The sequence below is a fragment of the Bombina bombina genome, chromosome 3, assembly GCF_027579735.1.
Source record: "Bombina bombina isolate aBomBom1 chromosome 3, aBomBom1.pri, whole genome shotgun sequence".
NCBI lineage: Eukaryota > Metazoa > Chordata > Amphibia > Anura > Bombinatoridae > Bombina > Bombina bombina.
Window position 1 is genome coordinate 1107323953 of NC_069501.1, and position 13427 is coordinate 1107337379.

The 13427-nt window shown below is 35.2% G+C and overlaps 1 protein-coding gene across 1 annotated transcript in view; it reads right to left on the reverse strand.

Moving 5' to 3' along the window:
* The window catches only part of BRCA2 (BRCA2 DNA repair associated), a 408071-nt gene that overhangs the window by 394290 nt on the left and 354 nt on the right, over positions 1-13427 (reverse strand). Inside the window, exons 2-5 of the mRNA XM_053708460.1 lie at positions 9952-10200; positions 8018-8114; positions 3557-3639; positions 3111-3151 (exon numbers count right to left, since the gene is read on the reverse strand). Of these exons, the coding sequence (XP_053564435.1) occupies positions 3111-3151; positions 3557-3639; positions 8018-8114; positions 9952-10200 (470 nt within the window). The remainder of the gene's footprint in view (positions 1-3110; positions 3152-3556; positions 3640-8017; positions 8115-9951; positions 10201-13427) is intronic.

Consider the following 13427-nt stretch of genomic DNA (forward strand, 5'->3'; position numbering starts at 1 on the left):
AAATATAGGAGATGGGGAAAAAGGGATACCCGGTCTCTCCCATTCCTTAGAAATGATCTCAGAAGCTTGGTCTGGTACAGGAAAAACCTCCACCAAGGAAGGTACATCAAAATATTTGTTTAGCTTACTGGATTTCTTAGGATTAACTACGACCATGGTGTCACAGTCGTCCAATGTAGCTAAAACTTCCTTGAGTAACAGACAGAGGTGTTCTAGCTTAAACCTGAAGGATACAACTTCAGTATCACCAGGAGGAATTACACTGTCAGAATCTGAGATTTCACCCTCAGATGCTACCCAAGTATCCTCCTCCTCCGGCTTCTGGGAGGGGGTATTCGAAATAGCAACAACTGCGTCAGTAACCTCACTTACTGAATGTTTATTTGAATTTTGGCCGCAGAAACGTTTCGAACGAAAATTGCATTTTTGGCTATTTCGGTTTTCGGTTATTTTGCCTGTTATTTTCGGTAAAATTATTGTGTAGCATGTTTCAAATTTGATGCTAGCCTAGAGCTGCTGTTTAATTTCATTACTTGACTTACTGTTTTGCATATAATGAGTTTTGTATGACTATACGTTATTTGGATAATAGGTAAAAAAAAAAAAAATATGATTCTGTTACATAGAACTAAATAAAGAATAATACAGTATATCGTTATTTAATATTGTTTTAAGTAGGGATGCACCGAAATTTTGGTCGCAAAAACATTTTGGCCAAAAATGACATTATCATTTTTTGCCTGTTTTTTTTTTCTTGGTAAAATTATTGTGTAGCATATTATTGTTTTAAGATATTTTTGTCCAAATTTAGTGTGTTACTTTCAATAAAAAAGTGTGGGCTTTTTTTTTTAATTGGCTTAAAGGTTTTCAATTCAGATTCATTCATTCATTAAATAGTCTAATTATGCAAAATAAAATTGAAAAAAAAAAAAGACATTTTCTGTTTCGGTTTCAGCTAAGTGCATCCTGGATTTTCGGTTTCGGTCCAGAATTTCCATTTCGGTGCATCACTACAGACAACGCATCAGAAACCGCAGAGAACATGAGAGAAGCAATGTCTTGCAACGTAACTCCAGGAGGAGTTAGAGAGGAAGCGAAGGGCACTGCATGTGTGGGCGATACAAGTTGGGACGCTTGAGGGGAAAGCTGCGGCATATATTGAACATTGTCATTAGACTCCTGAACAGCATCCGCCTTGGAAAATGTTGGCTCAAAAACAAGTCTCTCTCTATAAATTAAAGTTTTCTCAATACATGAGGAACAGAAAGTGATTGGTGGTTCCACATTGGCATCAAAACACAAAGAACAAGTGACATTCTGTAAAGCCTCTTGGTCCATTCTGACTAACAATGGATCAAATCAAATAAAAACCTTAATTTTTTACTAAAACATTAAAACAGAAAAAACATTACTGTCCCTTTAAATTTTAAACCGTAACTTTTTTACTTATGACTGCAAATTTGCTAAATAACAATAACAGAACACCTCTACACCTCAGCTTCTTTGCTGAGGTGCCTACCTGCCCTGCTGAACCGGAACTTTGTCAATCCACTGGCAAACTCAGTGTAAGATAAAGAGCCGATCTCCAGTCCTAGAAACGCCCGTTTATAGATGATTATGCGCTTCTAGACTGACCCTGAAGTCTCTCTCCCTCCGGTACTCGGAAGTGAAGTAAAAGTGGCGCGCAACTCAGATTGCCGTCTCTCTTAGCTCTGCCCATTGTGGGCGACCGCAAAACTAAAATTTCCCGGTCGGCATTTTCTTAAATTTTAACCGCCGAGAGTAGTGAAACCACCTGAGCCGAAATTTCTCAGCACTATGCCCGCATAAACGGCTGTCTCATAAGTCCTCTCCATGTATAGGAGAGTCAGTGTCCCCTTTATAAATAAAGTGCCCTAACTCTGAGTCCTTTATATGTTTCTTCTGAAATAAAGTGCCCACTTTTTCTGAGTTTTTTTCTTTCCTCAATCCCAGAAATTATAAAGTCAGCACTTACCTCACAAATCTGCCAGACAGCAAGGCAGCTCACCCGGTTTGAGAGGTCCTCTCCCTCACATAGACCTGTGAAAGAAATAAAGACTGAGTAATTTTTCTCAGGTTTTTAGAATTAGGGCAGCATAAATTACATGGGAGGCGCAGTGAGAATTATGTCCCACAAGTTCCCATTGCTCTAAAGCCACCACTGCCCTACTGAAGAGACTGATGCGGACTACGGCTACACCCTAGGACAAAGCAGCACAATCTTGCACTACTTAAAAAATAATAAACTCTTGCTTGAAGAATCTTTTCTAACACCTAACTTTACCACTTCCTTGCTCTAACATAGGCAAAGAGAATGACTGGGGTGGGAGGGAAGGGAGGTAATATGTAACAGCTTTGCTGTGGTGCTCTTTACCACCTCCTGCTGGGCAGGAGTGATATATCCCATTAGTAATTAGATGATCCGTGGACTCATTGTGTCATTAGAAAGAAATTGATAATAGGAGTCAATTAGAAAGGTGCTTAAAATTTCATGATCTATCTGAATCACAAAAGAAAAAATGTGGGTTCAGTGTCCCTTTAATTTAGATTTTTACTGTCCCTTTAAGGTAACCATAAAGCAGAATCTAAATTTTTGGATCTTTCAACAAACATGTAAAGTTAAAAGGGAGATTAAACCCAAAATGTTTTTTTCATGATTAAGATAGAGAATGCAGTTTCTAATTTACTTCCGTTATCAAATTCTCATGTTATTATTTGTTAAATAGATATCCAGATAGGTAGCGTGCAAGTATGCAGCACTACATGACAGGAAATAGTGCTCCCATCTAGTGCTCTTGCTAATGTATAACAGTTGCAAAACTTCTGCCATATAGTTCTGCACACGCGCACACTCCTGAACTTACCTTCCTGCTTTTCAACAAAGGATAACAAGAATACGAAGAAAACCGATATTAGAAGTAAACTGGAAAGTTGTTTAAAAAACGTTTGTTCTATCTCAATCATGACAGCAAATTTTTAGTTTTATGTCCCTTTAAAAAACAAACAAAAAACAACTCTCTGTTTTAATAGCGCATACAGAGCAGGATTCGCAATAAGAACTCAAATGCAATGCTATAATAAAACCTTACCCTTATCAGCTGTGGGGTACAAAACAGGCTGCCATAAATGTCTGAAAGCAAGAAAACAATTTCTGTATTATTAATTTATAAGGCACACACATAAAAACACTAAACACCATTCTAGTGTAATAATAAAATGCTCCATTTTTGTATAGCATTTCATTTTTAAACAAAGTTCGTTTTAGGAATGTTGTTTACCCATTCAAAGGGGCTAAGCAAAGTCAGACTTATGATTGAACATACATACGTATGCCAGCTTTTGATTGGCTCACTCGCCATATCCTCATCCAGAATGGCAAAGGAGTGGACCAGGTGCAAGACTTTGACAAAGAGTTTCATCCCTTTTCAGGTTTTAGACAATGTAAAAAAGGTACTTTGTTTTGTGTATAAAATTATATTTTTATGCAGAGCATTTCATTTTCCAAAACGTTTTATAAAAATTCACATATACCCACCTGATTTCTCATCTTGTAGTGTTCTTGGTATATATTTTTTATCGCGTAAAGGAGTTTTAAATATTTCTTTCATAAGAGCAGGACTGGAAACCACAAAAAAAATAATAATAATTTAAGTCCATATAAGTGCAGGAAAAAAGAGACAAGGTACAGCAGGCTATGACAAATATATTGCAAATGTTGGAGCCAGAAAACATTTTAAAGAACCAGGCATCTACTTTAAGAAATGGACAAGAGTAATAGTATTGCAGATTTATGCAGGATAATGCCAAAAGTTAGGAACCAGGCATACAAATTCTGAGTACTGACTCCCAGGCTTTGTCAGGTCCTTAGGTAGATTTATTACACACCTCTCTCACTTCACAACCTCTCCAGTCTCACATTTTCTTGTGTTATTTTATGGAGGGTATCCATTAACCGGAGGCAGCAGAGGTTTAATAAATGGTTTTTAAACAATAACATAAAATTAGTAGATGGAATGAAAATGAAAAAGTTTGTAAATGAATATACCCCAGTAAGTTTTATAAGTTGGAATTAATTTTGAGCATTGAATTTTAGCACAGTTTAAGTATTGCTGAGGAGCCACAAAAAAAGTGCTGGTCAGGAGAAGAAAGGGGCATTAAGCCAATCAGCAGCAGCAACACCTGTGTGTGGGTCACCGGCAGTGTCTCTTTTACTGGGGTTAAATACATTAACCTGCAATGTCGCTAGTGCTAAAATTACATTAATTAAAAATGCAATATTCAATCCTCACACAGCTTTATAATAGCAGCTATAAATGAGAGAACATTTGGGATACTAACTGGCTTGATCCAAAAGCCAGGCAACTTCCATGCTAAATAGATATGAAAAAACTAGCAGCCTTAATATACACCTAGTGAGGGAACATAAAGTGAATTAATTTAATATGGATGCACAGCCAACGCATCAGTAACTGTAAATGTCACAATTTTAAAGGGACAGTATACTGTAAGATTGTTTTTCCCTTAATGTATTTCCAATTACTTTTTTTTTTTTTTTTTTATCAACTGCAGAGTATAAAATGTATGAGAATTAGCTTTTTAAGGTTTATTTGTGTATACTGTATAAAAAAAAGCTGATTTTGTGTTTTGAAGCCACAACCTAATGAAATGGGTTTAGCTGTTAAGTATAATCAGATCTCATTACTTTATCACATTGTGCACATATACCTGCTTCTTTATCTTATATCTGTCCATAAACCAATCACCAATACTTGGAGAAAACAAAGGAAAACATTGTATTACCTTATCTCTCCTAAACCCCACTTAAAGTGTAATTTCTTCTGCTGGCTGTGTTTACACAGCTTATCTATAGCTTGGACCTATGGCCAGAAACTTTCAGAATAGGTGGGGATACCACAAGCTAAATCAACTATTTCAAATGCCAATATAAGGGTAAATGAAATACTTGTAAACAATGTAATACATTCCAGCAGGTAAATTGGATTATTGCGAACAAATTAAAGTAACAGTTTAATCAAAAATTATTTTCCCCTTTAAACTCCGCTCTATAGCACTGTACACCAACCGGATGTTACATCATGACTTTGCATCCAATTATAATTCAACTAGTCCTAAAGCCTGTGTACACGGGACATTTTCTGCAGTGGTCCCACCCGCCGCGCCCGACTACACTGCTCCCACAGGTCACGCCCCGACACCTCACTCCCACAGCCCCTGCCACGTCTGCTCCACTTGACCACGCCCCCTGTCAAACCCGCTCCCGCCAACCCTGTCTGATCCTCACTGACTGATCCTTCCTTACAGCCAGGTATGTTTGTCCTCGCACAGTCTCTACTGCGCATGACAGCTTCGGACAAACATACCTGGCCTTTTATAATATAGGATAGTATGTGTGTCACTTAAGTTGTTCGGAAGTTAACATTTATCTCTCCCAATTACTCTCTCTTTTGAAAACCCAATGTTTACCTCTAATCAATATCTATAGAATTATTTTATAATGTGACCAGAGTAATCCAATCTGAGAAGGTTAACAGAAATGCAAGCTTGCAATTAGTGTTACTAAGCCCCAGTAAGTATTGTTTTTAAATTCTGTACAATTAGAAATGTTTAGATCTAATACTATATTTACACATGTTCACAGATAACATAACCAGATACTAATTGGTCATTATATAGTGCAATGTATATTTACTATTACAAAAATAGTATTTTACTTAAAGGGACAGTTTACTCAAAAATTTTCTCCCCTTTAATTTGTTCCCAATGATCCACTTTACCTGCTGGAGTGTATTAAATTGTTTACAAGTAGCTCCATTACCCTTATATTGGCATTTGAAATAGTTGATTTAGCATGTGGTATCCACACCTATTCTTAAAGTTTGTGGCCGCAGGTCCAAGCTATAGATAAGCTTTGTAAACACAGCCAGCAGAATAAATTACACTCCCAGTGGGATATAGCAGAGATAAGGTAATAAAATGTTGATTTTCCATTGTTCTCTCCAAGTACTGGTGATTGTTTTATGGACAGATATAAGATAAAGAAACAGGTATATGTACACAATGTGATACAGTAATGAGATCTGATTATACCTACAAGCTCAACCCATTTTATTAGGTTGTGGCTTCAAAACACAAAATCAGAACTTTAATATACACAAATAAACCTTAAAAAGCTAATTTTCATAAATTTTTTACTCTGCATATGGTAAAAAAAGCAATTGTAAACACATTAAGGGAAAAACTATTTTACAGTATACTGTCCCTTTAATCTTTCATTTCCAAACATCTCTATGGGAACAAGGAGTCTCATTCCCTTAAAAAAATATTTTAAGATCAAAAGTACAAAATGACAGATTTAAAATAGCAAGCCTGATAACAATCATATGTACAATCCACATAAAGCCACCAATCAGCAAGTGCTACCCAGGGTCTGAACCAAAATGAGCCTGCTCCTCTTTGTATCTTTATTTGAAAAAGCAGAAAGAAGAAAAATTGATAATAGGTGTAAATTAGAAAGTTGCTTAAAATTGCACGCTCTATGTGAATCACAGAAAAAAATGTGGGTTTTATATACCTTCAAGTCATGAAGTTGCCTTCTGTTAAGAACACATCTATGATTAAGTGCCTGTAACATCGCAAAACGCATCAGATGTTGTCCCCCATCTGCTGTGTATGTGTGTGCTTTTTTTTTTACTTGCAACTCAAATAAAGAGGCTTTTATTTAGAGGACTGGCGAGTGCTACTGAATTTTGTTCTGGAAATTTGTCAGAGTGTTTGTCCATTGCAGCCTTGCTTGCACCTTACCCCTTACAGGTTGGAATACCTGGATCGACGCTTTTGAGCGACACCCCTTCTGACAACATAGCTGACCCCCCTTGTCTGCTAGAGTTAACGCTATTATCCTCATTTTGTGAGAGAATTTTTTTAATGTTTTTATTTGATTCAAAGAGAGATTAGCTTCTTTTTGCCTGTTTACTACATATAATTTATCTTTTTTAACTCCTAAAAAGCTTTTTATTTCAATCTCCATAAAAATGTATTGGACCTCACTATATACCCTTTCCTGAAATAGATCAATGGTTTATCATGTGTAATATTCTTTTTTTTTTTTTTTTAAATAAACTGCTATGTTTTGAAGAGAAGACTTAAAATAAAACAAAAGAAGAGTCCCATAGTATAATTTGTTAAAAATGCTTCAATATATTGCTAGAAGCAGTACACACACTTGTTGAAGCCTATGAAGTCATGAACCAAAGATCAATCAGCACGGGTAACAGTGGGTTCCACTTATATTATAAATTACAAACATGTCAATGTAATCAATCTAGGGTTACTTACTCATCTGTTACTGTATAATGTTATTCATGTTCAAACCAGTGCCTATAAGAATGTATGGTCTGCATGGCATATATAGCACCTCAGCGTCCCACTTGGTAACAGTCCGGTTTAAGTCTGCCTCTCCTTTGAGACAATGAAATTACATACGCTTCACCTAACACCTTTATCAAGTGGGACGCTGAGGTTCTATATATGCTGCACAGTCTTGAAGGGGTTAATTTGTGAATAAGCAAGTGGAAAAGTAAGTAGTATAAGAAGTTTATGCTTTTGTATTAAAGTGCATATTGGAAAATGTAAATGACATACATAAGAAAGCCAGATGACACATGAAATCACATACAATCACATACAATAAAACAAATGCTAATTGAATAACAAACTCGTGTTGGTAAGTCACATTATTAATAGGTATTGCGTGTATTTCTGATCATATAAATACAGATTGACAGTATTCACTGTGTCGTGATTAGTGTATGCTGGGGTTAAAGGCTTGAAAATCCCAAAGCAAACTGTGAGTTTGCACATAGTGAACTCTAGTTCTTGCCTTGCCAAGTGTTATCAAATCTCTTCCTGCTACTCAGCAAATCCTGCATTCCCCAACAGTAATAACTATACTATGATGAATGTACAAATATACTACCTTTCATTGAGACATCTGCTTGAAGGACTGAACACTTGATTTGGTAGATGTGGCTGTACACTGGGACTTCTTCCAAGTTTATGACAGGTATTTTTATCTGAAAAATAAAGATTGATTTGATTATTTGAAAGCTACTGTATAAGAAAGGATGTACAGTGTGTTCTCTTCAGGACCATGTTAATGGGTGCATCACCCAGCTAAAATGTAGAACCAATATTAGAGCATACAATGTTGAACTACTTTCCAATTTTCTTATATTATCAAATTTGCTTTGTAAAAAAAAAAAAAAAAAAGAAAAAAAAAAAGCATACCTATGTATGTATGTGATCGCATTTGACAGTGAAAAGGTGGCATGAAATATATCAAAATGGGCCTAGATCAATACTTTGGGCTGTCTACTAAAAAAAATATATACATGTAAAGGGTTATTCAGGGATTCCTGACAGATATCAGTGTTCCAATGTAACTAGCGCTAATTTTGGAAAAAAAAAAAGTGGTTTGGAAATTGCAAAGTGCTACTTGTATTTATTGCACTATAACTTGCAAAAAAAAGCAAAGAACATGTAAACATTGGGTATTTCTAAACTCAGGACAAAATTTAGAAACTATTTGGCATGGGAGTTTTTTGGTGGTTGTAGATGTGTAACAGATTTTGGGGGTTAAAGTTAGAAAAAGTGTGTTTTTTCAATTTTTTCATCATATTTTATTTTAAAAAATTATAGAAAATTATAAGATATGATAAAAATAATGGTATATTTAGAAACTCCATTTAACACACCCCTTAAAAGCCTTGAGTGTTATCTTATTTTCTTTGCTGTGGCCAATTAAAGGGACAGTAAACACCAATGTTAATTTAACTGCATGTAATAGACACTACTATAAAGAATAATATGCACAGATAATGACTTAGAAGCTCCCACTGTTAAAAATGTTAGCTGGAACACCCACTGTTAGTGGTACTATAGCAAAAAAGCAGACACCCCATCTTCCTGTGCAAATGAAAAGACTCTTTACACAAACAGGAGCAAGCTGGAGTAGGTATTCATCAGTACTCTCCTAAAACTTTGAGGTTTAGTTAGGAATCTGAAAAGCAGCGCAATGTTATGTAAAAATAAGCATAACTATACTTTTTTTTTAATCTTTTTTAAAAAACTGTATAGGCTAAATAAATGGATCATCTACAAAACATTTATACAAAGAAAAATCTAGTTTATAAGATCCCTTTAAAGGGACATTAAACACTTTGAGATGGTAATATAAAATGATAAATTGTATATAATAAAACAACTCTGCAATATACTTTCATTATTTATTTTGTCCTCTTTGCCTGTAATTCCATTCTGAAATTGCGAGTTTTTCAGTTCCTGTTAGAAATGGAAGTGCAGAACACTGTTAAATCCAGCACAACCATTGGCTGCACACTCTAGTGACCTATTTATAACTGACCCTAATTGGCCACAGCAGAGAAGGTAACACAAGTTACAACATGGCAGCTCCCAGTGTTTTATAGACACTAAAGCTTTACACTTATTTTGTCACTTTTTAAACAACTAATGAAACTTTAAAAAATACATCTACATGTTAGTTATGGACTAATCTTTTCTTTGAATGCATCATTCTATCTAGCATGTATTTAGTGTTTAATGTCCCTTTAAGGACAGATATAGATTAGCTATAAATAAACTCCTGTGCATAATAAGCAACCATGGCGATGCATGTGGGAAGCTCTGGATTCTGAATTCACTCCAGCCTTTCTGGGGGGCAATAGAAATTTTTCAGATTTAAATTCCTGGGAATGAAGAAATTAAATAATGAAAGTGCATGAAAAAGTTTTTCACTATCTAAAGATTTTTATTTATTTATTTTTTTAATTAAAATTTGAGTTTGATGTTCCTTTTAAGACTAATAATAGATGTGTATATTTACACACATACCAGTCCCAGGGCTTTTATTCACTTCTATCCTTGGTGTACGAAAAAGTGGCGAAGACAAATCTTCCTCTTTAAAAATGGTTGGAGTAGATTCCAGCTGGCTATATGTAGATGGTTTCTGTTTAGGTGTTTGGATGGCATTTTCACCTAACCAATCAGACGGGTATTCATGGTCTTCGCACACCCTTGGCTCAAATGGCAAAGCTTCAGCAGAGAGTTCTTCAAACCAGTTCAGACTTATAGGTCCTAAATCTGGAACTCAAAAATAAGTCTGGTGAACACCAAATTGCTTGAGGAAGTAAAAAGTTTAAATGCACCATACACAGTTTGTTGTTTGAAAGAACAATAGCTACAAGATTGCTGAATAAGTTTTGTTAATGATTATTGTATTAAATTAACAGCTCTTAAATATTTGTTAACTGAAAATGTGGTTAATAAAAATTCTATAAATAAAAAAATTAAAAACAAAAAGTTTATCTAATGATTTTTCTACAAAATTCACCATTAAAGTCTAAGTTTTTTTTGTTATTTTACAATAAATCATTAAAGGAACATGAAATCCAACATTTGTCTTGATTCAGATAAAGAACACAATTTTAAACAACTTTCCAATTTACTTATGTTATCAGTTTAGCTTCAATCTCTTGATATTCTTTATTGAAGGAGCAGCAAATACACTATGGGGAGGTAGCTGAACACATCAGTTAGCGGCAGCCAATAATAAGAGGAATATATGCACAGCCACCAATTAGCAGCTCTCACAGCTCCTGAGCCTACAAAATATTTCCAACAAAGGATACAAAGAGAATTGAGCAAATTAGATAATAGAAGTAAATTGGAAAGTTGTTTAAAATTGTATTCTCTGTCTGAATCCTGAAAGTAAATTTTTGGGTGTCATGTACCTTTAAAATTTTCTACAGGATTGTGATCAATCCGTATATTTCTGTGCTCAGCTAACGATCTAGATCAGTAATTATAAAACTGGGTAAGGTCACCCTGAAATATTCCATTATTAACAAATAAATCAGCACAAATTCAATTCATTTAAAGGGACACTCAGGTTTTATTAAATTTTCATGATTCAGATACAGCATGTAATTTTAAACAACTTTCCAATTTACTTCCATTAAAAAAAATGTGCACAGTCTTTTATATTTACACTTTTTTTGAGTCACCAGCTCCTACTGAGCATGTGCAAGAACTCAGACTATACGTATATGCATTTGTGATTGGCTGATTGCTATCACATGGTACAGGGGGAGTGGAAATATACATAACTTTGAAATGTGTTAAAAAAAGAATCTACTACTCATTTTAAATTCAGAGTAAATGCTATTGTATTGTCTTGTTATCTTGCATTTGTTGATTATGCAAATCTGCTGTGTTTACTGGTCCTTTAAAGTGTGTAGATTACAAATAAGGCTATGCCAACCCCAATTGTGTCCCTGTAATCAAAAATGTAACAGCACCACTTTGTAAAAAATACAACAATAAGACTCTTTATTAGGGTGTTATCCACAAAAACACACTTCGGCTACATACTTTCATTCTATAAGCATTAAATTATTATTAAAAGGGACATAAATATCGTATAATGTAAGATCATCGACTCTGCATTACGGTGTGTTTAAAAATCTGTGGACAAGATAGGGGAGCGCTAGAAAGATGGTTGAAAGTGTTGTGAGGTCTATTATAAATTACCACCTTTTCATCAGCTCGAGGGCGCTAGAAGAGAGAATTAACTCTCAGAGCGATCTCCCAAATCCAAACTCTCAAACACTCGCTGAAATTATCCCAGGACCCATGGAGACGCTGTGCAGTGACACCGGGAACATTTTGGATCCTAACCAGCTTCCCTCTCCTACCTTAGTGAATCAAACGCAGATCAGTTACTCAGTGGCTTCTGCCACCCGACACGAGACATTCAAAATCAGTGGTCACCAGCACTATGTTTTGAATCATCCACAGCACCATGGGAATTATAGTTCCCATCATGCTTTCAAAGCTTCAAATAGGTAGATATGAAAACCAAACATTTTCTTTCATGATTCAGATAGAGCATGCGATTTTAAACAACTTTCTAATTTACTTCTGTTATCAATTTTTCATTGTTCTCTTTGTATCTTTTGTTGAAAAGCAGGGATGTATGCTTAGGAGCCGGATAATTTCTGGATCACTATATAACGAAAGAATGTTGTCCATTTGCAAGAGCACTAGATGGCAGCGCTATTTCCTGCCATGTAGTGTTCCAGGCGCCTACCTTAAATATCTCTTCAACACAGAATATAATGGGAACAAAGCAAATTTGATAATAGAAATAAATTGGAAACGTTTTGTAAATGGTCTGCTCAGTCTGAAGCACAAAAGAAAATGTTTGGGTTTCATATCCCTTTCATTCCAGCAGCCACAGCACATTAACAGGCCACCAAAAAAACACGTGGCAGTGGGTAGCAGTGATTTAAAGGGACACTGAACCCAAAATTTTTCTTTTGTAATTCAGAAAGAGCATGCAATTTTAAGCAACTTTCTAATTTACTCCTATTATCATTTTTTCTTCGTTCTCTTGCTATCTTTATTTGAAAAAGAAGGCATCTAAGTTTTTTTTGGGTTCAGTACTCTGGACAGCAATTTTTTTATTGGTTGATGAATTTATCCACCAATCAGCAAGGACAACCCAGGTTGTTCACAAAAAATGGGCCGGCATCTAAACTTACATTCTTGCATTTCAAATAAAGATACCAAGAGAATGAAGAAAATTTGATAATAGGAGTAAATTAGAAAGTTGCTTAAAATTTCATGCTCAATCTAAATCACAAAATAAAAACTTTGGGTACAGTGTCCCTTTAACTCTTTGATTACATACATGCCTATTGTAACAAGGTGTTAATGTCTGCATGTGTATACACACACAACCACATTAATTCTGGAAATGAAAAGCACAATAAACAAACTTTACATATAGGGAGAAATTAACCCCTGCATTTCAAAAAATCCTGCACATATCAAGAAATCACAGGACCTGAATTCTATTTATTTTCATATGATATCACTTTACATTAACTGTAGACTGACCATATTGCCGCTTTAAGAAGGGACACATATGAAAAATACATATGTCAGGGTTCTTATACAAAACATTTCTTTAAACAGCCCTGAAAAAAGCCCTGCCATATGTATTTTTCATATGTGTCCCTTTTTAAAGCGGCAATATGGTCACCCTAATTAACTGACATCCCAACTCTCCCTGAAGTTCAGGGAGTCTCCCTGATTGTAATAGCGGCTCCCTGATGCCAGCAAATGGAATGCAATCTCCCTGAAACTCCAAGTACCATGATCCAATGTGGCCCAAATCCGGAAAAGTGTTTCTTTAAGGAATGCCTTTAGTTGCTGGGACGTTATAGAACTCTCAAAGCACCAGTAACAAAAAAGCCCCCACTGGTTTTAATAAAATAAAACACAAATACTAACTTATTGACTGC